This window comes from Equus przewalskii, chromosome 3 (genome assembly GCF_037783145.1).
Source record: "Equus przewalskii isolate Varuska chromosome 3, EquPr2, whole genome shotgun sequence".
Lineage (NCBI taxonomy): Eukaryota > Metazoa > Chordata > Mammalia > Perissodactyla > Equidae > Equus > Equus przewalskii.
This window is the reverse complement of record NC_091833.1, coordinates 53,496,707-53,522,698: the sequence shown is the minus strand read 5'-3', so window position 1 is coordinate 53,522,698 and position 25,992 is coordinate 53,496,707. Positions and strand designations below refer to the sequence as shown.

Here is a 25,992-nt window from a genome sequence, read left to right as displayed (position 1 = left end):
GTTTGGGGCTGAATAATTCTTTGCCATGGGGAGCAGTCCAATGCATTGTAAGATGTTTAGCAGTATACTTAGCCTCTACTCACTAGATGACAGTAGCACACTCCTAATGTGACAACCAACAGAGTCTCCAGACATTGCCGGATGTCCCCTGTGGGGCAAAATCCTCCTCTCTTCTCTCCCATCCCTCCTTCCACTCCTTTGTGTACCACTGCTCTTATAGAATAATGCAGGAATCTATTGGTATCCACTGTCATAGCATAGTTTATTTTAGTGTTCTAACAATAGGCCCTTGGAGGAGCAGAACCTGATTTCTGAAGTTTTCGTTGGCTGGTCTGGGGAAGGTTGGAATGCAACGAAAGGCAACAGGGTTAGCAGAGAACACTGGATGGTGGGAGAGGACGCATGTTCCTTAAGGAAAGGTAGAGGCGAGACAATGGAATGTTCCTTCAAACTTCGCCTCATAATCCAAGGAAAATGTAATCTGTTTTGGAGGGACTTTTACTTTAGAATGGATTAGAGACGTGTGTATAACTATGAGCTCTAACCTCTGAAAGTAGATGACTTAGCGTTGAATTCTGGCCAACAATGAGTAAGCAGGATAGAGTGGTTCTGGTAGGGCAGGAGAAGGTGGAGTTCAGATCAGATTAATGGTCTTAACTGCATTGTGAAGTGATGGGTGGGAAGAGAGAGACTTAAGCCCTAAATCACAGAAAGGAAGGATCTCATCCTAAGAAATCAGTTAGGAAGTGCATAAAATATACTCTCTATTTTTTTCAGATTGCTTTTCTTTTCATATAGCAGTAACAAAGTGGATGACATGCCCTGTGACCTATCCCTATTTTCTGTGAAATTAGTTTTTTTAAAAAATATAACTAATATAAGCTGCTTCTAAATCTTTCTATACTCAGCATTAACTAGCTGTTGGAGGTCTTGTTGGTGATTTAGCACTCTCAGTCCCAAACCCCTCAGCAGTTTAGAATGGGGTTCCCACATCTCAGAATTGTGGAGGTTTGAAAAAGCTGGATGAGAATGGAGACTCAAGGGTTCTTTGAGAGTGAGAAGATAATAGGATCAGATGGCAGGATGGTCAACTCAAGAATACATCCCCTATTTATTTAGAGAAGTTCTCTTTAATGTTGGGAGGAGCAGACCTCTCATCAGGTACCCATCAAATTCAAAATCTACTTTGTTATTTTAGAAGTATACCCCAAACCAACCTTCCCACCCCAACACCTCTTCTGGCCACCCTACCCCATAGACAAAATGCCAATCAAAACTGCAGTGCTTCTCCATTTTGTTTCTACCTTATAGACAAGAATCTACCAATAATAATAATAATAATAATAACAACAACAATAACCACCACTATTTGTTAAACACTGACTCCACTGTGCAAAATTATTTATATGAGGAAGGCCTTGTTAATTCTCGTTTTACTGATGAGGAAATTACAGGTGAAGAAGGTCACATAACTTGCTTCAGATCGCATTACTAGTCAGAGGCAGCCTGAAAAGGAATCCCAATTTGTCTTTCCTACTCAAAATCTCTTGCCACCTTCCTTATCAGCTCCTCTGGTCAGTGCCTTCTAATTCTATCTTTGAAGACTGAGGTAACTCTTCCACAAATGGAAACTCCTCTGCTGAATGTTGGCTTTGTCAGATACTAGGAAACTCATAGCATTTCAATTTCAGATCATCAACAAAATGTTTAAAGAAATGTGTCTATTAAGAATATTTAGCATTATAATCAAACGTAACGTTCGTAAATGCCAAGCCAGAAGGTTGACATTTTAATTGAATTGATGGCACATTTGATGATGAAGTTTTATGGACGCTTTTGTATTGTGGGATTTCTTTAATCAAATTAGTTATGTCCAAATCAACAAAGTTAATGTGGGCTGTCAGCCAAGATAAGGGTCAACAGTATTTTTTTTTTTTTTTTTTGAAGATTAGCCCTGAGCTAACATCTGCCACCAATCCTCCTCCTTCTTTGCTGAGGAAGACTAGCCCTGAGCTAACATACATGCCCATCTTCCTGTACTCTATATGTGGGACGCCTGCCACAGCATGGCTTGACAAGCACTGTGCAGGTCTGCACCTGGGATCTGAACCGGTGAACCCCAGGCTGCTGAAGCAGAACGTGCGAACTTTAAACACTGTGCCACTGGGCTGGCCCCAGTGGTATATTGAATGGGATGTTAAAATGTTAGTTGTTAAAATGAAACTCTCCCTGTTGTTCTAAATGCCTGTTGGTTTCTCTGCAGTGTTGACTGACAACCGATTACAATGGCCATACTTCCATCCCATTTATGCTTCAAATAGGTATAAACACATGGTTAATTCTATGATTAGTATTTATATCTGGGGTTAAAATCTTCCCATTTTATAATCAGCACTGATTATTTTGTAAGTGTCTGGAGAACTACTGGGGTATATAATGATGAAAAAGGGAGTAGATTTTCTCATCCACCTTTCTCAACAAAGTAAAAGTACATCTCCAGTACTTCTAGCTTGGTACTTTTAGTCTTGATAACTGAGAGACACCAGCAGAAAATTATTCAAAACAAAAGGGGCAAATTATTCCTTTAGAGATATATAAAGCACATAGAAAATAAGAAAATAGAAGTTACCTTTATTTCAGTAAGACTTTTGATTCTATCCTAATCTGAAATAACAGGGTCAACAAATCCATTCTCCCTGTTTCCCTCCCACCCACCATGACCCTGGCAGACATCACTAGTTGATGAAGTCTTTGTCACTGAACTGAGATGTAATCTCAAAAGTCCTCCTTAAACACAGACCTGCAGACGGCTTCTCACTATCAACTGATCTGGGCTTGGCCTTCCTGATGAAACCTTGTCACCATCCCTCATCTGGAGACTAGGTAGGGGCTTCCCACTGTGTACCAGAATTGCTAACTGAAAGGAGGGGAACCTGTTGAGTAAATGGGTTTTGGCATAGATTTGGTTTTATTGTTTGAAGTTGTATTGATGACTTTGATGTAACTGAAAGTGCAATATACTTGATTGAATCCTCTTAAATTAGTCAGAGTTTTAAACAACCTAGGAAACAGGAATAGAATTTAAAGTAATCTTGATGGTTTTGATGAATGAGCTATCAGAGAGAGGGATTATATTCAAGGTCCTTTACCCAAGAAGGATGCTCCAAAATGGGATAGGAAAACCAGACTTCGGTATGTGGTAGGAAAAACCTTGCCCAGCAGGCCAGAGGCAGAGCTTTAGACAACGACGCAGTGGAAACTAAGGCAAAACACAGAACCTAAAACGATGCTGCAGTGTATAATGAAGCAACATGTTCAACTACACGGTGACGAGCTGCTTTGACACCCCAACCCTGGTCTCTGCCATGGGTTACTTACTGGTGTCTTCTCTGTGCCTAGGTTATATGCTGAACTATGTCCTCACGCGATTCCTAGCCTAGTTAAGGAGACCTCACCAATATCCATATATCCATGTGGCAGTTGAGAACCAGCCAGTGTTGATGTTATTGAATTCCACAAACACATAAGCATAATTAATCTGAGGAAGAAAATCAGAAGTGCAGCATGAAAGGAGATTGTTTTGGACAGGGATCATCAGAGAGGGTTTTTTCTGGACGTGTTAGTGTTGACTTGGCCATGTGGAGGTGGATTGGGATTAACCAAGGTGACAGGGCTCTCTAAACTGGGGGTAGGAGGGAAAGCCAAAATAACAAGGGGAGTGATCGTAGTTTATAGAAGGCACAAAACACAGAAATAAGGTTGGCTAAAAGGGTAGATTAGGTTATAAGGGCTTCAAAAGCAAAGCAGTTTGGATGTGATATAAAGGCATAGAGAAGCCCGGGTTTACTGTTTATGTTGAGGGTGGTAAAGAAGACATTCTGAAGCCTGGAAAAAGGGTTAATATAGTGGTAAATGAGATCTGTGAAGGTTGATTATTGAATTTGGAAAAAAAACAAGGGATGCCTCCTATTACAGTTAGTTATTAGAAGGAGGAAGCCATTCCACTTTTCCTTCATATCCATGAAAGATAGAACAAAAAGTTTGGCTTAAATTGAAGTAAAAGAATTGTTACATGTATGAAGGAACTTTTTGTTAGCAAAAAATGATCAGAAAACTGGACTAGGCCAATTGGTAGATTATATAGAGACTTTTTGCAATAGGATAGACAGTTGGGAATTTTGGGAGGGGAATGAATTATATAACAAAGCTCGTTTCATTTTTTTAGCTGTGCCTTGCCTCTTGGTTGTAATAAATTCCCTATAAAAATAAAGTATTTCAGCTTTTCATCCGTCTTTATGTCGTGTTTGTCTCTGTAACATTGGTATCTGTTTGTGGGTCACTGGCTGTATAGGCAGAGAAAGTAAGAAAGCTCTTCATCACTTCTTTTATTCTGCCAGCAAGTAGCAACCACCCTTCAAGCGCTCTTCACCTTTTCTCCTTTCTCTAAAAGGTTTTGTAATGGCATTTCCCAATTTTCTCTGTTTTCTTGCTGAAGCTCTTGGGGCAGCATGAGTTCTTAAACAAACAAGAAGGTGAGGAGCCAGGGCGCCAAAGCATGCTTTGTACACAGAGGGCTGGCGGGATGGGGAGCAGACAGTGGTGGTTCTATGTTTGATGAGCACAGGCTCCTGGGGCTCAGGGAAAAGAGGGAGCCCTTTGGACTTGTGATTCGACAGAGTCCCTTTCTTGGGTTGGGGTGGGAAGAAGCCAGTGATGTCTGGATGCCCTGGGGGTGGGCAACACTCAGACAGGGACAATCCTTCTGTGTGCCAACCCCAGAACGGTGTGATAAAAGCTCTACGCGGCTCCCCTTCACTAACTTTCCCAGGTCAGGTGCCTGGTTTCCCTGCTTCTCTTCCTCAAAGCTCTGTTTCTTCCAAAGCTTGGACTGGCCAGGGAAGGGCTTAAATTCCCTCAAGGGGCTGGCCCGGTGGCGCAGTGGTTAAGTTCGCATGTTCTGCTTCGGTGGCCCGGGGTCCGCTGGTTCGAATCCTGGGTGCGGACATGGCACAGCTTGGTACACCATGCTGTGGTAGGCGTCCCACATATAAAGTAGAGGAAGATGGGCACGGATGTTAGCTCAGGGCTAGTCTTCCTCAGCTAAAAAAAAAGAGGAGGATTGGCAGCAGATGTTAGCTCAGGGCTAATCTTCCTAAAAAAAAAAAAAAATCCCTCGAGCCCTGTTCTGTTTTCTGAAGGTTCCTCATGGGGAGCAGACTAGTCAAACCCTTAGTCTCCTGTACCTTCTGAGGACACCTGGTGAACTACAGGAAAGAATGGGACATGGCCTGCTTTTCTCTTAGGGCCTTAGAGTCTTCACCCTGTCTGGCCTTGATGTTTCTCTCTGGAATTGATCAGCCTGGTCTCCGTGCTCCTCTGGTGTTAAGTGCTGGGCAGATGGCACCTGCTCATTTCACCTGGGAAATAGGAGTGGACCCCGAAGCCCGAGGATGCAGGGGACACCACAGACAAACTTTGTGGATGAAATAATTTGGCCCTTTTACCTTTGAATATCTGGAAAAATTCACTGTCTGCAGAAGACAGCAAATTGGAGGAACGTTGGCCTCAGGGCTTTACAAGAAGTTAAAGTGCTTTGATGACAGACAGTGCAAATATACAGCAAACGCCATCCTTCTTCAAGTTAAAGAGGAAACAGCATTATGGGCAATGATTTCTGGTATCCCTTTGCAACTAGTGGCATTCTCTTGGTTTAAGCATGGGGGAAATTGATAATGAATTCCAGAGACCATCCCGTTAAAAGCACACACACACACACACACCCCAAGACTAAGACCAGACAGAGAGTACAGACTTTGACTGTGTGTCATTAGTAGCATTCACCTGCTTGGTAGACTACATATAGAACTTAAAGACTTTGCAAAGGGTACGGGTGTGTGCCTGTTTTTCCAAGTTGGTGAGCTCTCTGTCGGAGGTGGTGTCTGTTAGTGTATAACGCACGTCCCTTCCTCTTCCTGCCTCTGCAATGGTGTTGGCGCAAATCTGCTCAAATAAATGAACACCCTTGTTTTCAATGACTCATGTGTTCAAAACAGTGCGTTTACTTCCCAGTCAGTGGCTAACTCGCATGACCCTTCCACCACAGATACCAAGTGTGTGATGACAGCCGGCATTGTGAAATCCCGGCGTGTGACGGGGTGTTCAGCCTCGGATGCTCCTCTGGCATCTATACAATGAGCACGTCCCCACGATTGCTAATCGGTAGAGAAGCGTGCGTATCATGTATCATCAGGATGTGTGTGCGAGAAGGAGAGAAAAACGAGCATTTTGTAACCAAAAAAAAGAACTGACATCCTTTTTTTTTTAAGGGAGGACATTGCCCTGTCATTTCACCCTTACTCTCAAGGTGCCCCTCGTGTCCTCTAGTACAAGCCTGACTTAATTTTAGAAACTTAGGAAGGATATTTCATAAGTTTGATGTAACTTCGTCTTTTTTTGGCCTTTGCCTATAATCAGTTACGACAACCCCTGCATCAAATAATGAATGGAGTTGGTAGTTCACGGGCTTAAGGAAAACGAACAAGTGGAAAATGGGGTTCTGCTGATGTGAAAAATTTTGAATGATTTTAGGTAAAGGGCTATCAGGTGGAAGAAATTATAAGGAAAAACAGGAGGGTAAGAGAACCTAGGAGATATTAAGGGCCCAAGAACTGATTTAGTTTGGTTGGAGGTAGGACGAGTAAAGATGGGTGGAGGTGGAAGGAGTTGAGATTGCATGTTTAGGTTTAAGTCAAATCCTAAAAGGACTTGAATGCCAGGCTAAGAAATTACTTCCTTAGATGAGGGGGTCTCAAAGTTTTGAGAAGGCGAATCTAGGAGCTTTGGGATTAGACAGGAAGAGGGTTGGGGAAGTAGAAAAAGGAGAGATGGTAGACAGGAAGCTGTTCTGGAAGTAATGGGGCCTTGAACCAGAGCAGTGGGGTTGGTGGAGAGGTGAAGTGTCTAGGCAGCCATAAAGAAATGTGAACCTTGGCGAGGAAGTCGGGACTATAGATCCACGTTGGGGAGTTATTTGCAGGGGGTGAAAGTTGAAATGATGGATTTAATGAGCTTACAGAGAGTGAAAGATATTTACAAGGGCTAGAGAAAAAAAATCATAGAAAAGGGCCAGGCAGAGATAAATAAACCAGACAAGGATCAACAAGAAAAGAGAGTAAGAGCAGAGGGAATAGAAACTAAGAGAAGAGAGATTTCTAACTTTTTATTTTCTTCCTCTCCTCATTTCTCTCTGCCCACTGATACTCTTTTTTTTTTTTTTTTTTTTTGGTGAGGAATATTGGCCCTGGGCTAACATCTTGGTAGTCTTCCTCTTTTTGCTTGAGGAAGATTGTCCCTGAACTAACATCTGTGCCAGTCTTCCTTTATTTTGTATATGGGATGCCACCACAGCATGGCTTGACGAGCAGTGTGTAGATGCGTGCTTGGGATCTGAACCTGTGAACCCTGGGCCGCTGAAGTGAAGCACACAAACCTAACCCCTACGCCACTACGCCAGCCCTCACTGATAGTCTTTTGTGCTACATTTTTCTCCCAAGGTCACTAGATGTTGTCAACTCCTTTTTAGAAGTAAAAGCATTGAATGCCTTATCTGTAAACTGTGCTTTTCTGTGAGTGTATACACTGTGAGGTCGGGGACTATTGGGGACTTCTAAAGCTAAATCAGAAATTAAGTATTTTTGGGTAATACTTGAAATGCAAGCATGACACTGGTTATGTGGAAAATGATCTAAAACAGTTTCACTTTGTTCCGTCTTTACGATTCTGCAAATGTGCTGAGTCATCAGACTGATGTGATTCTGGGAGAGCTGGCAGATGAACACACAAAAGGATGATGTGTGTGCAAGTCCTTGTGTAACTACTTGAAATTTGAGTTTACACATCTTTTAAAAAATATATTTATTTTTTGCATAAGTAAAACGTTCACATGGTTCCAAAATCATAGCAATTTAAAAACATGTTTTGATAAGTGTGGCTTCCACCCCCGTTAACGTCTGCCTCTACAGTATGTTAGTTTCTTATGGCTCATTCCAGTGTTTATTTATGCTACTATAAACATGGCTCTTATAATGCAAGTGTTTATTATTTTCTTGACTTGCTAACACCAAGGATGACATACGATAAATACTATTCTGACTCTTGTGTTTTTCATTTGCATCCTATAGTCCTTTTCATATTATTACTTAGAAATTTTCTCCTTTTTTTCTTTTTTGAGCGAGGAAGATTGGCCTTGAGCTAACATCTTGTTGCCAATCTTCCTCTTTTTGCTTGAGGAAGATTGTCCCTGAACTAACATCCATGCCAGTCTTCCTCCATTTTATATGTGGGACTCTGCCACAGCATGGCTTGATGAGTGGTGTGTGGATCCATGCCTGGGATCTGAACCTGCGAACCCTGGGCCACTGAAGCACAGTGCACGAACTCAACCATTATGCCACTGGGCTAGCCCCGAAAGTTTCTTCTTTTTTAATAGCTACAAGAAATTTCATTGTATGAATGCAACTGGTTCTTTTTACCTGTAGTTCTCAACCTTTTGCTGTTAAAAAAAATTGCTGCAACACGTATCTGTAACATGAATTCCGTGTAACATGAATCTGTGACATGAATGGCATTGCTCTGTCAAAGAGCACTTGTAATTTTGATTGATATTGCCAAATTGCCCTTCGTTAATGGTTGTACTGTTTATACTTCCCCTAGGAGTGTATGTATGCAAGAGCCTGTTTCCCCACAGCTTCACCAGGAGTGTAAATAGATGTCAAAATTTTGGATTTGTGCCAGACTGATAAGTGAGAAGTGGAAACTCAGTTTAGTCTTAATTTCCGTTTCTTTTATAAAGAGTGTGATTTTGGGGCGAGCCCTGTGGCTGAGTGGTTAAGTTTGCACGCTCCACTTTGGCAGCCCAGGGTTTTGCTGGTTTGGATCCTGGGCTCAGACATAGCACCGCTCATCGGGCCAGGCTGAGGCAGCGTCACACATGCCAGAAATAGAAGGGCCTACAACTAGAATATACAACTATATACTGGGGGGATTTGGGGAGAAAAAGCAAAAAAAAAAAAAAAAAGAAAAGATTGGCAACAGTTGTTAGCTCAGGTGCCAATCTTTAAAAAAAAAAAAAGAGTGTGATTCTGTACACGTTACATGTTTAAGGGCCGCTTGTATTTCTTTTTCTTGTAACTATCTGCACACGTCTTTTGGTCATTGTTCTATTTATTTTTGATGTCTCTTTTGCTTTGATGTCTAGGACCTTCTCATATATTATGGTGATTAGTTTTGTCTCTGCTGAGATACAAATATTTCTTTCAGTTTGCGATTTGTATTTTTTCCTTTGCTTATCATGCTTCTTACTATGCAGATACTTTTCATTTTTATGTAGTCAAATTTATCAATATTTTCTTTTTATAGCATCTGGATTTTGAGTGTTTTAGTAGAGAGATTTTCTCTCTGCCAAGTTTTAAGGAAAGTCTCCAGTATTTTCTTTGATTACTTGTATGGTTTTTTAAATATTTAAAACTTTCTTTCATTTATTGTGGGGGATTTGTCCAGATGGCTATCCAGTTGTTGCAACACTCTCTCTTAAAAAGTCCATCTCTGCCCAGCTGATTTACGAGCATCCTTAATAATTTCCTGAATTCCAGGATATGTTTGGATCTGTTTCTGAACTTTTTATTCCATTCCATTTTTACTTGTCTACTCATGCACTGGTATCATATTGTTTTGATCGTTGACATTAATAGATTGTTTTAATATCTGGTAGGTGTCCTGTTCTCATTGCTTTTCCTTCACAGAATTTTCCTGTTCCTTCTTGCTCACTTATTTTTCCATATGATCTTGAGATTCAGCTTGTCTGTGATCCAGAGGAAATATAACTGTCTATTTTTATTGGAGTTGCATTAAGTCTGTAAATTTACTGAGGGCGGCTTGACATTACCTGTGTTGAGTCTTACTCTCCAAGGACATTGTATCTCTCTGTTTGTTTAGGTGTTCTTTTGTATCCTCCAGAGATGTTTTAAAGTTTTCCTCAGATAGGTTTCGTACATTTACTTTTAAGTCTGTGTCTCTGCTTTGCTATTAAACATGGGGTGTCTTCTTCCATCATATCTTCTAGCTGATTGTTGTTTGTATGTTGGAAAGCTTTGATTTTTGTAAGGTAGAAGGTTATAAGATATAAAGGATATAAAAGTAGGAATTCTCATACTGTATGTAGGTTTTCAGATTTCCTTTTTTTTCAGGTATGTAATTATTTTATCTTCAAATAGTGATAGTTTTAGCACTTCTTATTCAGCCAGCTTTTGTATTTTATTTCTTTTCCAGTTCGTACTTCATTTCTTTCACTTGTCTCCTGGTGCTGGCTGCTGCTCCAGTACAGTGTGGAATAGCAGGGATGCGTGTTGCCATTCCTGTGTGTGTGTGTGTCAGGGGTGGGGGGGGCACTGTAGTGCCTTCAAGGTCTTCCCAGTAAGCATCCTGTTGGCTTTGATCCAGCTTTCCATCTTAGGTTAAGTACTTGTTGATTCTTGTTTTGTTATTTTAATTCAAGAACGAATGTTGAATTTTTCATGCTTTTTCAGCATCTTTGGTGATGAATATATGTGCCCCCCCTTAGATATATTATGGTAAATTACATTAATAGCTTAATATTTGAGTCATGTTTGCATTAATGGACTAAACATTGCCTGGTCATAATACAGTACTGGAAACTGTCTGCCAAAATTGGAGTTACGATTTTTTGCAATTGATCCTTATACTTGAGATTAGTGTATTACCTACCTACTTACTTTCTTCTCACTTTCCCCCCTTGTCTTTCTCCCTTTCTTCTCAGATTTAAGGGTTTGGTAGAATTCCTTGTAAAACAGTCTGGATCTGGTGCTTACTGGGGTCAGGCAAAGTTTTTTTAATTCCCCACAACATTTCTTTTGTGCAAATAGTTCTCTTTAGAGCGTTCATCTCTTGGTGTCAGTTAAAGTTGTTTTTAGTAGAAAACTATCCCTGTTGCCCAGATTTTTATTGACTTCATTTGCATAGGACTTTGTGCAAAGTTGTTCTTATGATTTTTTTTAAATCAAGGCTTTTTTTTTAAGATCAGCACCTGAGCTAACATCTGTTGCCAATCTTCTTCTTTTTTTTCTTCTTCTCCCTCAAAGCCCCCCAGTACATAGTTGTATACTCTAGTTGTAGGTCCTTCTGGCTCTGTTATGTGGGACGCCACCTCAGCATGGCCTGATGGGTGGTACCATGTCCGTGCCCAGGATCCAAATGGGCCAAACCCTGGGCGTCTGAAGCAGAGCAGGTGAACTTAACTACTCAGCCACGGGGCCAGCCCATCTTTCATAAATTCTTATTTTGTATTATACGTGGACTTTCTCCCCGCCCTTATTTTATTTTTCTTAATTGGATTAAGTTGTGGGATATATAAGTGTTTAAAGTAAACTTTACCCTTTTCTTGTAAAAAAGTAAAATTAAAAAGTTGAATGTAACTCTTAAATGTGCCAACTGGGGAAATATTACCGGAGGGAGCATGAGTAGTTTCATAACTCTAATGCTTTTTAAAATTAGGCAATCATGATTAAGTAGCTCTTAGGAAACCAAAGGAGTTGCTAAATCAGCATTTATTTTTTGCACATTTCATGTATATGACAGGTCGTGACAGTTGTGCTGATTTTGCCCCCTTTTCTTTTTATGAACCTGTTATATGGTATATAACCGTCTAGTCTTCTAAAGCAGTTTTGCTGCTATAGGGACACTTGTGAAACTTTTACATGGTGAGTTTTTTTCATTTTGCATTGTATCCACATTTTTTGTCTTTCATGCTTTCCAATTCCTTCACTTCTAAGTATAGAGAAACTTCACATCCTAAAACAGCAACAGAACAACCTAACCATCAGCGACCCCTCTTATGAGTACATTGCTAATTGGACCATCAAATAGATAAAACATTATTAATAATAGGTGAAATTAAGCAGAAAGATGTTAATGGTGTCTGTGAACTCCCAGTGTTCTTGTACTTCTTGGTAATAACTTGGTTCTCTCATCCTAAGTATATCCCCTTCTAAATCATTTTAATGTGTAAGGTGGATGGTTTACCTAGATCTGTTGCTAGTAGCAACAAAATGTTAATGTGATTCAGACGTCGGGGTAAATCTAGGTTTTGTGGGAGCCTGAAGTTTATACAATTTGAGGCCCTATTTAAGAAAAAAGAGTACACTAAATTAGGTGCAGGACCTTGAAAGAGGCCATGCAGGGGAGGAACCTGAAGCTTAATCTTACTAGCTTCACAGTCAGTCTGTCTTTGGCTCAGAGACCTTGAACTCAAACTGAGTCATGTCTGAGGTTCTAACAGGGTTACTCGGCTGTTGGGTCCAGAGGCTGTTTTATAGAGACTGTTTGCCTACGAACCTTGGCTGGGTGATGGTCCAGGTTAATAAAGAAGGAAAAGAGGTAGAAGGTTTTTGAATATATCTTAACAGCAGCAACAACAAAAAATCAAAGGTGATTATCCTTTCTAAACCTTGGCTAATCTGCAAGATCCATGGCGAAGCTGCTTCTGCCTCAGAGAGGTCTTGAAGAGTAAGGATACTGGCAGGTCATCTCGATGCTGACGTTATAGTGTCATAAATTGGACGGAACATGCTCCAAGGAGTTGTCCTGGGACAGCTCAGATTTGGATGAATTACAGAACTGGGGGAGCATTGAGTGGACCATTGCCCAGGGGCTGTATTTTGTTGGGCTTATCATGAGGAGGCGCAGAGACCTAACCAAATGGAAATCAGATGTGTTCCAGGCTAAAAAGGTTCCTATCCTACTTTACGCTAAGTGAATAAATCAGAGAAAGACAAATATCATATGATCTCACTTATACATGGAATCTAAAAAAAGCCAAACTCGTAGAAACAGAGAAGAGATTGGTGGTTGCCAGAGGCAGAGGATGGGGGTGGGAGAAATGGTTAGAGGTCAAAAGGTACAAACTTGCAGTTATGGAATTAATAAGCCCTGGGATGTAATGTACTGCATGGTGACTGTAGTTAACAATATTGTATTGTATATTTGGTTGCTAAGAGAGTAGATCTTATAAGTTCTTACCGCAAGAAAAAAAGATAGTAACTATGTGAAGCAATGGATGTTAACTAAAGTTACTGTGGTAATCATTTAGCAATATATATACATACCAAATCATTGCGTTGTATACCTAAAACTAATGGAGTGTTATATGTCAATTATATCTCAATAAAACTGGGGGAAAAAAAGATTCCTTCCCCAGTGGAAAAAAAAAAAAAAAAATAGTGACTTGAGTTACAATTTTCTGGGAAGGATGATCAAGTGTAAGTGAATTAGTGACAAGTGCATATTCAGATTGATGATAGATGAAGGCCATATAAAGGTTTTCCTGTATCAGAATTCCATTTCTTCCCTTCAAGCTTGGAGAAATACTAGAAAGAGCTGCTATGCAGGCTTTCTACTTAGCAAGGAAGAACTGGGGCTGACGTGGAGTTGATGGGAAAGATCTTATGTATTTGGGGCTTGTCAAAGAGCGAGTGTTGGACAGAGTGACGTGGACTTTGGGGCTATAGGATGTGAGGAAGCATTTAGTTTTGGAGTCACAGACTTGACTCTGTTGTTTATTCTCTTTGTGGCCCCAGGCAAGTTACTCAACCCCTTCAATCTTAGTTTCCTCATCTGTAAAATGGGAATGATAGATAATACCTCATAGGATTATGGCGATTACGTAAATGTATAGTTAAGCGCTCAGCACCCAGGCTGGCATCAGGAAGCATTCAGTACATGTCAGTTGCCTTCCAGTTTAGGAAGGAAGATCTTAAAATATTCATGAGAAGGAGAGGTTATGATTGACGACAGCCTCTAATTGGGATAGTAGCTGGAAACTGGGGAGACTCTTAAAAGCAACATTTTTCTGATTTCTAAACAATTGAGGTGTAATTTACATACATTAAAATGCACAAATATCAAGTGTTCAGCTAGATGAATTTTTTATTTATAGACCTGTGTGACTACCACCCGGATCCAGCTAAAGAACAGATCCATGATCCCAACAGTTCCCTCAGCCCCTGCCTCGTGAATATCACACATCTCTTGGTCCCTGTTGTAACCTGTCTTTTAATTTCTGTCATCATCAGTTTTTCCTATTTTTGAAGTTCACATAAATGGAATCATATAGTATGTACTCTTTTGTGTCTATTTTTTTCACTCAATATAATGTTTATGAGATTTCTCCATGTCATTGCATGAATCAGTGGATTCTTTAAAATTACTATGGAGTATTCCTTTTACAAATATGTCACAGTTTGTTTATCCATTATTATGTTGATTGACATTTTTGTTATTTTCAATTTTTTAGCCATTAGGAATAAAGCTGCTTTGACCATTGTTAAACAGATTTTTGTGAACCTATGTACTTGTTTTTCTGGGGTACATACCTTTTAGTGGAATGGCCAGGTCCTAGGGTAAGCCAATATTTGTTTAACTTTATTAGAAACGGCTAAATGGTATTCTAACATGGCTGGACACTCCCAGGGCAACGTATGCGAGTTCCATCCACTTGCTCCAAGCCTTTTCAACACTTGGTATTTTTGGCCTTTTTAATTTTAGTCATTCTCATGGGTATATAGTAGTATTTCATTTTGATGTTAAAAATAGCACTTAAGTACTTTTTTCTTACTATATAAAATAATACATATACCTTATTGAAAAATTAGATATTGTAGAAGTATAAATAAGAAAATTAAAAACCACTCATATGAAATCCTATTACCCAGAAGAACCTAATATTTTGATGTATTTCCGTATAGTTTTTTTCCCCATTCATATGTATTTTAAAAAATGTAGTTGTTATTTTAATTTAGTAGATCTGGGGTTGAGCTCTGACATCTGTACTTTTACAGATTCCATAGATATTCTGATATGGAGCCATGCTTGAGGACTGCTGAGTTGGTTCAACTCCTTTTTCTCCCTCTCCCTTATGTTTTACTGCCTGGGGCCTGAATGAATGAATGACTATAGTGACTGACTGACTGACTGACTGACTGAATTCTTTTGATTTAGATGAGGAAATGGATTCCCAGCTAAATTAACTTTTCAAGTGAATCTTTTTTTTTTCCTGAGGAAGCTTCACCGTGAGCTAACATCCACTGCCAGTCCTCATGTATTTTTTTGTAAGTGGGATACCTCCACAGTGTGGCTGGTGAGTGGAGTAGGTCTGTGTCTGGGATCCTAACCTGCAAACCTGGGCCACCGAAGTGGAGCACGCAAAACATTAACAACTTGGCCACTGTGCCAGGCTCTCAAATGAATTTGTTAAGTGGGGTTTTAAAAACAGCATTCAGGGGCTGTCCCCGTGGCTGAGTGGCTAAGTTTGTGTGCTCTGCTTCAGTGGCCCAGGGTTTGGCCGGTTCGGATCCTGGGCACGGACATGGCACCGCTCATCAAGCCATGCTGAGGCAGCATCCCACATGCCACAACTAGAAGGACCCACAACTAAAAATACACAACTATGTACCAGGGGGCTTTGGGAGAAAAAGGAAAAATAAAATCTTTAAAAAAAAGCAAAAACATAGCATACAGTTGTAAAAAGTAAAGAGAATAGTACCATTAACCCCTTTGTCCCTATCACCCAAATTCAACAAGAATTTGCTTCATGTTCCTTTTTTCAGTTTTTCCTTTGTCTAAGTAGTTTTTTAAATTAAAATTTTAATTACAACATGTGAGCAAAGTAGAAAGTTACAGAATACAGATAAGCAATTAGAAATGGCATATTCTCACCTTATTGTATGTCCTTTTATGAAAGTATCTTAAAGGTAATCCTAGATTTTGTGTCATTTTAAGTACTTGAGTGTGCATCTCAAAAAATTGAATTTTTTAAAAACTTGACCCTGATAACCATTATTACACTTAACTAAGCTAATAGTAATAAAGCAGATTTTTTAAAAGTACTTAGGAAGGAAAGCAGTGGTAATCAGAAACACGAAGGATTCACTGTGATGGAAGCATATTCAATATTTAATAAGGCTATTCCTGCTTGACTATCATTAAGGGCTTCTTGAGTACATTTAGTCAGATCTTCCGTATGTAATAATGACATCTTTTAGCCCCAAAGAAGAAGCACATATAGTTGCAAATATACCCATACCAGTGGAGCACTGAACAAGCCCATCTGGCCTTAAAGAGAGGGAGATTGGCAAGAGGTTTTAACTTAGCCTAATTTATGTGCTGGAAATTGTAACTTGACTAATGGCCAAGGGCGTTTTTGGGACGTGGTATGTTTAGAGCTTAGCCTTGCAGTCTTACAGCAGTGTTGTGGGAAAACAGTGGACTGGAAACCTATGCAGTAGGTAACTATATAGTTGATGCACTGATTAGTGTATTCATGTGTGTAGTGATTAGTGTGTTGACGAAAATAATCCATAACCAATCTATAAATGAAAATTTGAGTGAGTTTATTCTGAGCTTAAATCTTAGAATTATAACCCGGGAGAGTCTTTCCACAAAGGAACAGAGCACTCCAAAGAAGTGGGGGTACACAGGGTGGTTATATACCCTCAAAGAGGGTGTTTCACATATGATTGAAATGTCTCTCCCACAATAGTCACAAGATTACCCTGTCGCACAGCACTTGATGGATGCAGCAGGTAGTGGGTCTGCTATCTTGGTGGGCGTAGCAGGAAGCAAATCTATTGTCTCAAGCTGAGCGGTCACAGGTGAGCACAGCAATCAGTTTCTAGCCTAAGGAAAGATACTTAATCCTTAAGGAGACGCCAATGTTGGGAGGGGGAGGGAAGTTTCACCTTTATCTCAAGGGCCTTTTGCTCTTGCCATAGGGAATCTCTAAAGCAGATATACAATGCATGCTCAACGGCCTCAGTCAGGCCCTTTTGGAAAGACAAGATCAGGTCGAATTAGGTTTACACCAAATGGCTTCCTCATATATTCCAATATACCCTATTACTTGCCATTTTTATTTGTCAAATGGATTGGAGAATAAGGACAGAGATCAGTGGTATGTTTCAGAGATCCATCCTTGGCCCTGGCTTCTTAGAATTGTGTCAAGACCTTTTGATCTTTAACCACATCTAAGTGATTGCTTGAGTATGGGTCTTGTCTCTTTGGATTGGGCATTGACTATTTCTGTTCTACCTTAATCCCAGCAGCACTGGTCCGCCCCACTCCCCAACCCCAACCACATACGATTGATCTTTACAACTACTCTCCCTTGGTCTCTTCTTTAATCAGGCCAATCACGTTTATGGATCAGGAAAGAAATTGGGGCATGAGAGGGAAGAATGTAGGCCTGGCTGCCTTGCCAAGGACCTCAGCCCCTCAGAGGTGCTCCTCATGCTGGGAGAAGGACCTCACTGCCAATGTAGGTCTGGGACAGGCAGACTCCTCCATGGCCAATTGCTGAATAATTGGGTAGGGGGATATAAAGGGAGGTAGTATTTTTTTTTTAAAGGGAAGTGGTATTTATTGAATCCTGTAATGGATAAATCACTGAAACAGGAGATTCACAGATAATATCTGCTTCAATTCTTTTTTAAAAAAATTGTGGTAAAAACACTTAACATGAAATCTACCCTCTTAACAAATGTTTAAATGTACGATACAATATTGTTAACTATAGGCAATGTTGTACAGCAGATCTCAGGTAAAATTTTTAAAAAATTCAAGCATAGCATACATAGACAAGAGTGTAAAATTATAAATGTACAACTTGATGAATTTCCCATAGTGAACTTACTCATGTACCTCTCATCTACATGAAGAAATAGAACATTGCAGGCCCCCTCTAAGTCACTGCAGGATGAGGACATATATTTTTGTTAATTCCACACTAGATTTAATTTTAAAATTCCCCGTAGAAACAGCACTAAAGGAGATTTCTATTTCATGATACTGCTGCTACCTGATGACTTATGTTTTGGGGTTAGTTAGGCTTATGACTGGATGAGATTCTACCTCAAACAGACTAATTCAAACAAAATTTCCATAAGACAGGGTGTTTTCAATTCTGAGCTTCTGACTTTTGGACTATAGCCCATTGGTAGGTTAAGGGTCAAGTTCTGTCTATAAGCCTATTATATCTACTTTTGGTCTGGAGAGGACCCTGATTTTCTCTAATTGCTGACCTAGAACGCATGCTTTACAACTGGAGGATGGAAAAACTAGTGTGATTTATAAATGGACAGTTATTCCAAGAGAGTCCACTCAGCTAATTTAGAGTTAATTATATTTGAGATGGTTTTAACTTCGGCCTCCATTTCTTTTAACAGGCCTTTCATAGTTGGTATTATTTATGTACCAGTGGCTTGCTAAAGGCACAGGGGCACAGGACAGCTTGTGTAATAAATCTCTTGCATTAGAAAGAGATGGTTGTTCTAATTTTATTTTCATCCAAGCATAGACCTTGTCAGGTTGGCCAAGCATTTAGTATAAGGACGAAGTTCAAATATTTATGGCTTTACTTTTTTAAAGCTGACTTGTGAAACCTAAGGCAATACTTCCTAGAATCAGGGTTTTCCACTTTAAGCACTGTGGTCGCTCCAAAGGCTCAGGATTGCTTTATTAATAATAATTGAGTTGCCTTAAGACAATAAAAACCAGTATAAAAATTGTGTCTGTGCTAGTTAAATCTAATATGTATTTATATCTATATTTTGAAGACTTTCGGTCTACTTATGAACGTTTCTTGGTGCCAAAAGAAGTATTTCCTCTCTTTCTAACCTGTACTTTGATGGCTAATACACAGTGAGTGTCCCCTTTATATTGATTGAATTGAGTATTTTTTTTTCTATTAGAAGTTTATACTTAAGGTGAATTGAATCAGGAATCTGACCTTCAATAATCAATATATTTCAGGAAGGAAGTAGCATTATATGTTCAGTAGTGCTTCTTTTGACAGCTGATTTACAGTACCCATTTTCAGACTTTGTGTGCCTTATTAAAGAGCTCTTAAGCTGGTACCGGCTCTCTCACAATAGAGATCTTCATCTTAGGAACAACTGTCAGTTCCATGTCACTTTTTTTTGGGGTTATAGCACATGTGTTGCCACCACCTAGTTTAATAAATCAAACTTCATGGAAATGATGAAATTCTCCTGTGTATCCCTCCCAGATTCCATCCCTCTGCCAACACCTGAAACTACTGCTCTGATTTTGATGTTTATTATTTTTATGTGTATTTTCATACTTCCCCTTTACATGTGTGTATCCTGAAACAATATGTAGCATTTATTAAGGTTTTGCATTATTCAACTCTATAAAAACATCACCTTCCACATATCATTCCAAGTTGTTTGTTTTGATGTTTGTGAATTATCAAAGTTGGTAAGTGTTCTACTTAATTTCTTTTAACTCCTGTGTAGTATACACTGTATATATCCATCTTTTAAAAAAAAATGAGCTGCCTTTTATTATTAATTAGTTAACTTTTTATTGAGGTATAATTGACATATAACATAACAAAATATACCTATACAGTTTCAGATATACAACATAATGATTTGATATTTGTATATAGTGCTGTTTATCCATGTACTTAATGAACCTTTAGATTGATTCCACTATTGCAAACAATGTGGCAAAATGTTCTTATGTGTGTCTACTTGTGCACAATTTTATAAGAATTTCTCTAGAGTACAAGGGAAAAGCTCTTACTTAAGGTGAAATGCCAAATAATAAATGTGGAAGGCATCAATGAGTGAGAAAATACTATTTTAAAAGACACATAGCACCAATTTATTCAGGCAAGAATCATCAGTGGATGCTAATACCATTGGCTGAAAGTTTGAGAAACAGGTTATTTCCGTGGTCTCAAAGAATCTCTCCTTTATAGATACTTATAGGCAATAAGTATCTACTTATTAATCAAAAAGAGAAAAACCATAACTTTATAGTGGAGAAACTGGTAAACACTAACTACCTTAAACCAAATGATCAAAGTTAAACATTATCAATCATGGGACTGATTGATATCACGTGCCTCCTGATATGATGCACTGAGAAGGATACAACATCACTTACATAGAATTCTTGCCAAAAGTGTACAGCCTCCTCTGATTGTGAAGAGACATCAGACTAACCCAAATCAAAAGACATTCTACAAAATAAATGGCTTGTGCTCTTAAAAAAAGTCAATATCTTGTTTTCTTGAAAAACAAAGCAAGACTGAGGAACCTTTCCATATTAAGGGAGACTAAAGAGACTTGACCTGTAAATGTAGTGAATCATCCTGGTTTGATTCAGGGACCAGAAATAAATGCTGTGAAGGATATTATTGAGATAATTGTCAAAATTTGAATAAGTTCTGTAGATTATATACTGCTGTTGCAGTAATGTCAATTACTGACATATTACTGATTTTGGTAATTGTTCTGTGGTTAATTAAGTGAAGCTCCATGTTCTAAGGAAATCAATGCTGAAATATTGGAGGGTAAAGGGTATGATATCTGTAACTTATTCTCAACTGACTCAAAAAAAATCTTTTTATACATATAAAGATAAAACAATAAAGCAAATTTGTCAAAATGTTGGCAGTTAGTAAATCTGGGTGAAGTGAACTATGGTTGCATCTTTTCTGTATATTTGAAATTATTAAACAAAAATCTTCCTAAAGTATACCTGGGAGTGGGATCGCTGGGTCTTGGGCTATGAATATATTTAAATTTACCAGACAGTGCCAAGTTTTTTCCAGTGTGGTTGTACTGGTTACATTCCTATTGTCCCACATCTTCACCAACAATTGAAATTATTCGATTTAATATTTTTATCAGTCTTCGTGGGTATGAAATAGTATCTTGTGGTTTTAGTTTGCATTCCTCTGATTATTGTGAAGCTGAACATCTTTTAAATGTTTAGTCGTTAAGTCTTACTCTTTTTATGAATTGCTTGCCATATTCTTATCCAAATATTTTACTGGCTTCTTTGACTCTTTCCTATTCATTTTTTGTGTGTCTTAATGTATTCTTGAAATTGACCCTTTATCAATTAGATGCATTGCACTTACCCACGTACTTTTGAAAGAGGCTTAAGAAAAATATAAAATTGAGTTATATATTACTTGAGTTACACAGAATAAAATAGGTCGGGGGCAGAGAAACTTGCACATCAAGTGTGTAGGGGCTGGGGGGCTGGCTTCTGTTCACAGATCTCTTCTCTCCTGGCTTACTTAAATAATATGAGGCAGCTTGAACTTGCTTTCTTATCTTTGGGATCTCTGCAAAAGGTTACTTTTAGAAGGGCTGTCCACTGTCTCCACGGTGTTTCATTCAAAGATTTGCTGAATAACTTGTTCTTTCCTCCTCTTCCAGACTTAAAAAAGCCCTGCGTCTTGAAAAATAATGAAACTCTTGCCCTGCTAGATATTGCCCAGGGCCTGGGTTGAGTAATCTGCTCTGAGTGGCATTGCAGTGCCTACAGAGCCGGAGGGTAATGCAGTGGGGACCCCATCTTGGTGCATCCTCTGATGCTAATTAAACCCTCCACAGAGATGGTGAAGAAAGGTGAAACCACTTAGACATGACTACTGAAAAAGATAATCTAACGCTCCTTCAAGAATTTACTTTATTGCTCTAATTCTCAAGGTGATTAGGTAGTAACTTCGCATGTGAAAAAAAACAAACACCACCAAAAAACCCCCCAAAACTGAAATCAGAAAACTTTAGCCTTAGGAAACTAACTCTGCCCCCCAACCCCCTACCTCCACCCCCATTTCATAAAGGAGGACACCAAGTTAGATGACTTCTCTATTACCCACAGTCATAGAGCTGAGGTTGTCTTAAACAGAACTTGGCCTTGGACTCCAGGTCCTCTTCACTTTCTACTTTAGTGTATTATGCTGACATTCCTGCAAAAAACTGATATGTTCCAGATCCTTCTGTGGGTGTACACACAAGTTCTCCAGAGGATAGATAATATAGCACTCTCCGCTTTCCTCATTGATTTCCTAGTAAACTGGAAAGTGAGAAAATCAAAGAGCTTCTTTCGGGGGAATTTAACATCTTAATCTCCACCTCAAAAGAAAAGCCTTTTCTAATGTAGGCAGTAAATTCCTTTGTGATGCACCCCAGAAGGACAGGAGAATAGTCATATCACTGTGTATATAGCTACTCTTTATTCTTGGAAGATCTTCTCATTTATTATTCTTTTTTAGTAGTTAGAGCTGGGTGACAGTAGTCATTTTTCAATTTATAAAAATTTATTCTACTTTAAAGATCTTTGAATTATTTTCTTTGTGGAAAATACAATAACAGTATAAAGAGGAAAATCGAATCCTTTTGCCCAGAGATAACCAGTAAATGTTTCTTCTTGACGTTTGTCCTATGCGTATATATATATATATATATCTCATAGAGTTGGATTAAACTATAGTTTTAGATCCTGCTTTTTTTTCCCTTAACATTAGAGTATTTAGGGGCTGGCCCCGTGGCCGAGTGGTTAAGTCACATGCTCCGCTGCAGGTGGCCCAGTGTTTCGTTGGTTCGAATCCTGGGCGCGGAGATGGCACTGCTCATCAAACCACGCTGAGGCAGCGTCCCACATGCCACAACTAGAAGGACCCACAATGAAGAATATACAACTATGTACCGGGGGGCTTTGGGGAGAAAAAGGAAAAAAAATAAAATCTTAAAAAAAAAAGAATATTTATTAATGAGTGCCTTGTATCTCATTACCTGGATCGATTATAATGGAAAATGTTATAGTGAACACTTTCCTACATTTCTGATTATTTTCTTATGACAGATTCCTAGAACTGGAATTATTGAATCATCAGCAAAACTATTTTTAGTCTCTGCATGCCAAACCTGTTTTGACAGAGTTTCTGCCTGTTCCACACTCATACAAGTTGAGCGTGAGAGTCCCTGTATTATTTCTATCACTGAACTTTATCATTAAACAAAACAGTCGCTGATTTGATCACGTAAACAGGCCAATCTTTGTCTAATTCACATTTCCTTGATTACTAGTAAAAAGGTTTTGATATATTTATTAACTATGTTGCTTCTATGAATTCAGTTCATGAACTTTGCTTACTTTTCTGCAGGAGCCTGTGTTTTTTATTAGTTAATTTTCACATATTAAAAAATCAACTTTTTGCCATTTGTGGTAAATATCTTCTGCCATTTTGCTTGCTTTTTGACTTTATGGTTTTTATAAGGGTAGAACAGAAATCTTTATTTGTGCACAGTCTAGATCTATACTTAGGGAGAGTTTGTTTCTGTGTGTTCCTTTGCTAATGGTGTGTTGTGAGGCAATGCAAGCAAGAGGGTTACTGAGGAGCTAAATTCCTCCGAAATGAATTAAAATCATTGGGTGGAGGCCATTTCATGCAAACTCAGTGGTGTCACGTCTTTTCCCACTGCAATTGCTTATCTTTTATTTCTGAAATCTGCTCCATGTTGCCCATGAAATTTATTTGCTTGTCTTCTTCACAAAGTTGCCCCTTTGCTCAGTTGTTCTTCTGTCCTATGGCGTTTTCTCATGTCCTGATGCTTTCTTTTAAGGTATTATCCAAAGAGATGAGTCACCCATGGAGAAAGGGCTCTCTGGTCTGCGAGGAAGGGACTTTGAGCTGTCTGACGTGTTTTATTTCTCCAAGAAGGGATTGGAAGCCATTGTGGAAGATGAAGTGACCCAGAGGTTCTCCTCAGAGGAGCTAGTGTCATGGAATCTCCTCACAAGGACCAATATAAATTTCCAGTACATCAGTCTGCGGCTCACCATGGTGTGGGTGCTGGGCGTCATAGTACGCTACTGTGTCCTCCTACCTCTGAGGTACGTCTCCTGCCTGGTAATTTGATGGTGTAATTGGTTCAGCTTCCTTTTTTAGTCATGTACGTAATGGCCACATGAGAGTGCTATGGTACTAATCCTATCCCTTGCCACTTGGATAACACCACCAAATGTGACCTCCACAGGAACATAGTAAGTATCTGTTCTCACATTTTTTTCCCAAATGAAGGTATGTATTCAGAATCCAATAGATATCCATCTGGATCCACGTTGCTCTTTCAGTCATAGATAATTTGAGGATGGATACAAAAGGGAAGTTAGGAAAAAGGAGGAGAGAGAGAATTTACAGTTTCGCTTTCACCTGTGTGTCAGTCAAGCTATAACTGCCTGTCCTTGCTGGTCAGTAGCAGTTCAGAGCTGCTGCACAGGATATATTACACGGGAAGAGATTGCTCAAGTGTACGCAAAGGCAGATTTCTGTTTTCTTTCTGTTTTCTTGAGCTCACGTTGCCAGCGTCTAGATGTTGGGGCATGGTATGTCTTTTGGGATCATTTCAGCTGTGACAACAAAGTGAAATTCAGGGTTTCACATACACTTTTGTCTGAATCTTAAGCCAGTGTTCCCAAAGTGGGGTTCGTATACTCTGAGGATGCACAAGACTATCCATCCATTGATGTGCAGGAAGAAAGTATTTAAACTTCTATTTATAGAAGTTTCTAGTCAATTTATAATTACAGCTTCCATTTATTCTGTTTTTATTCTTAAAAATAAATGAAACTTTCCTAAAGTTGAGTGTACAGATTAGCTCTCACATCTTCACTCGGTCCATGGGTCAGCCACTGAATCCAAGGCAACCTGCTGGAGAGTGAGGATTTTACGACACGGAATACTTGCAACGCCCTCATTTGTTGGTTAGCTTTCACCTGCTGTGGGTGCCCAGCAAATGGTGTTATGACTGTATTATCTAGTTTAAACTAAAGTTCACGAAATAGGTAAGTGACATAAAAGATTCTTGCAAAGAAACAACAGATTTAAGATCCTCCAGTAGTGAAAGTGCCCAAGAATGAGAAGAAAAGGCAGAATTGAGACTCCTTCTCTTAGTTCATACCCTTCCGTGTGAAAAGCTTGCTTTGTAAATGCTTTTTAAAGGAAGCAGTTGCTATAAAATGAACATTTAAAAAACAGATTGTGCTAAAATTGACTGTGTTGGTGGTTGCACAACTCTGTGTATATCCCCAGAGCCAGTGAATTGTATACTTCAAATGGGTGAATTGTGTGATATGTGAATTATATCTCAGTAAAGCTCTTAAAAAAAAGTTTGTGGCTGAAAACTTGTATCATCCATGCGAACTCTTATCTTGGCTCACTTAATCTGGGAAACAGAATTTTTTGGCCTATCAAATAAGAATTTTCCATAGTTTTAAACCCAAATGTTAAACATGTTAAAATGTAACCTTTTCTGATTTAATGTGTAAGAACAAGTGATTCTCACAAGGGCAAGAGGGCAAAACGTTATTTTAAGCTTTTGCATAATTGATGGATGAAATTACACAATGATTTAGTTATTGCATCAGAGACTGACGTGAAAATATGGCATCTAAAGAAAACTGAATGTGATCTTCAAATTGCTGTGTCAAAAGTGTTAAACCAAAACGTTAACAAGGTTTAATACCTTACCGAGGTGTTTATAAGGAAGCCCTGTTTATTTTGAAAGATTTTATTTTTTATTTTTTTTTCCTTTTTTCTCCCCAAAGCCCCTAGTACATAGTTGTATATTCGTTGTAGGTCCTTCTAGTTGTGGCATGTGGGATGCCGCCTCAGTGTGGCCTGATGAGCAGTGCCATGTCCGCGCCCAGGATACGAACCAACGAAACACTGGGCCGCCTGCAGCGAAGCATGCGAACTTAACCACTCGGCCACGGGGCCAGCCCCTGAAAGATTTTAAATCTCAGCTTTTTCTTTTTGAGTAATTCTTTTTACATTTCTGAAAATGACTATTTTCTTTTTGGAGTGATTGGAATGTATATGAAAAGTACTTTTCAAAAATGAGAAAGCATGTATATGGAGATTAGAGGTGTTGGCAGTCACCGTGTTTGCTAACTTCTGAGTTATCTTGAACATACAAAGGGACACCAGTTAGATTTGCATTAGAGGATTCCTACCTGGAAATATGATGTGTTCTTATTATGAAAGAGTCTTTAACTTTCTTGCCATTTGCTATAAATTTTAAATTCCTTTGAGAA

At 39.1% G+C, this 25,992-nt stretch overlaps 1 protein-coding gene across 7 annotated transcripts in view; it reads left to right on the top strand.

Moving 5' to 3' along the window:
* Positions 1 to 25,992, top strand: part of GPAT3 (glycerol-3-phosphate acyltransferase 3) — a 54,280-nt gene that overhangs the window by 12,974 nt on the left and 15,314 nt on the right. For 4 of the 7 annotated variants that reach the window (XM_008517202.2, XM_008517201.2, XM_008517203.2 and 1 more), the window contains exon 4: positions 23,520 to 23,790. In XM_008517202.2, coding sequence (XP_008515424.1) covers positions 23,520 to 23,790 — 271 coding nt within the window. The remainder of the gene's footprint in view (positions 1 to 23,519; positions 23,791 to 25,992) is intronic. The other 3 variants (XM_070612703.1, XM_070612702.1, XM_070612701.1) reach the window with 1 other exon arrangement.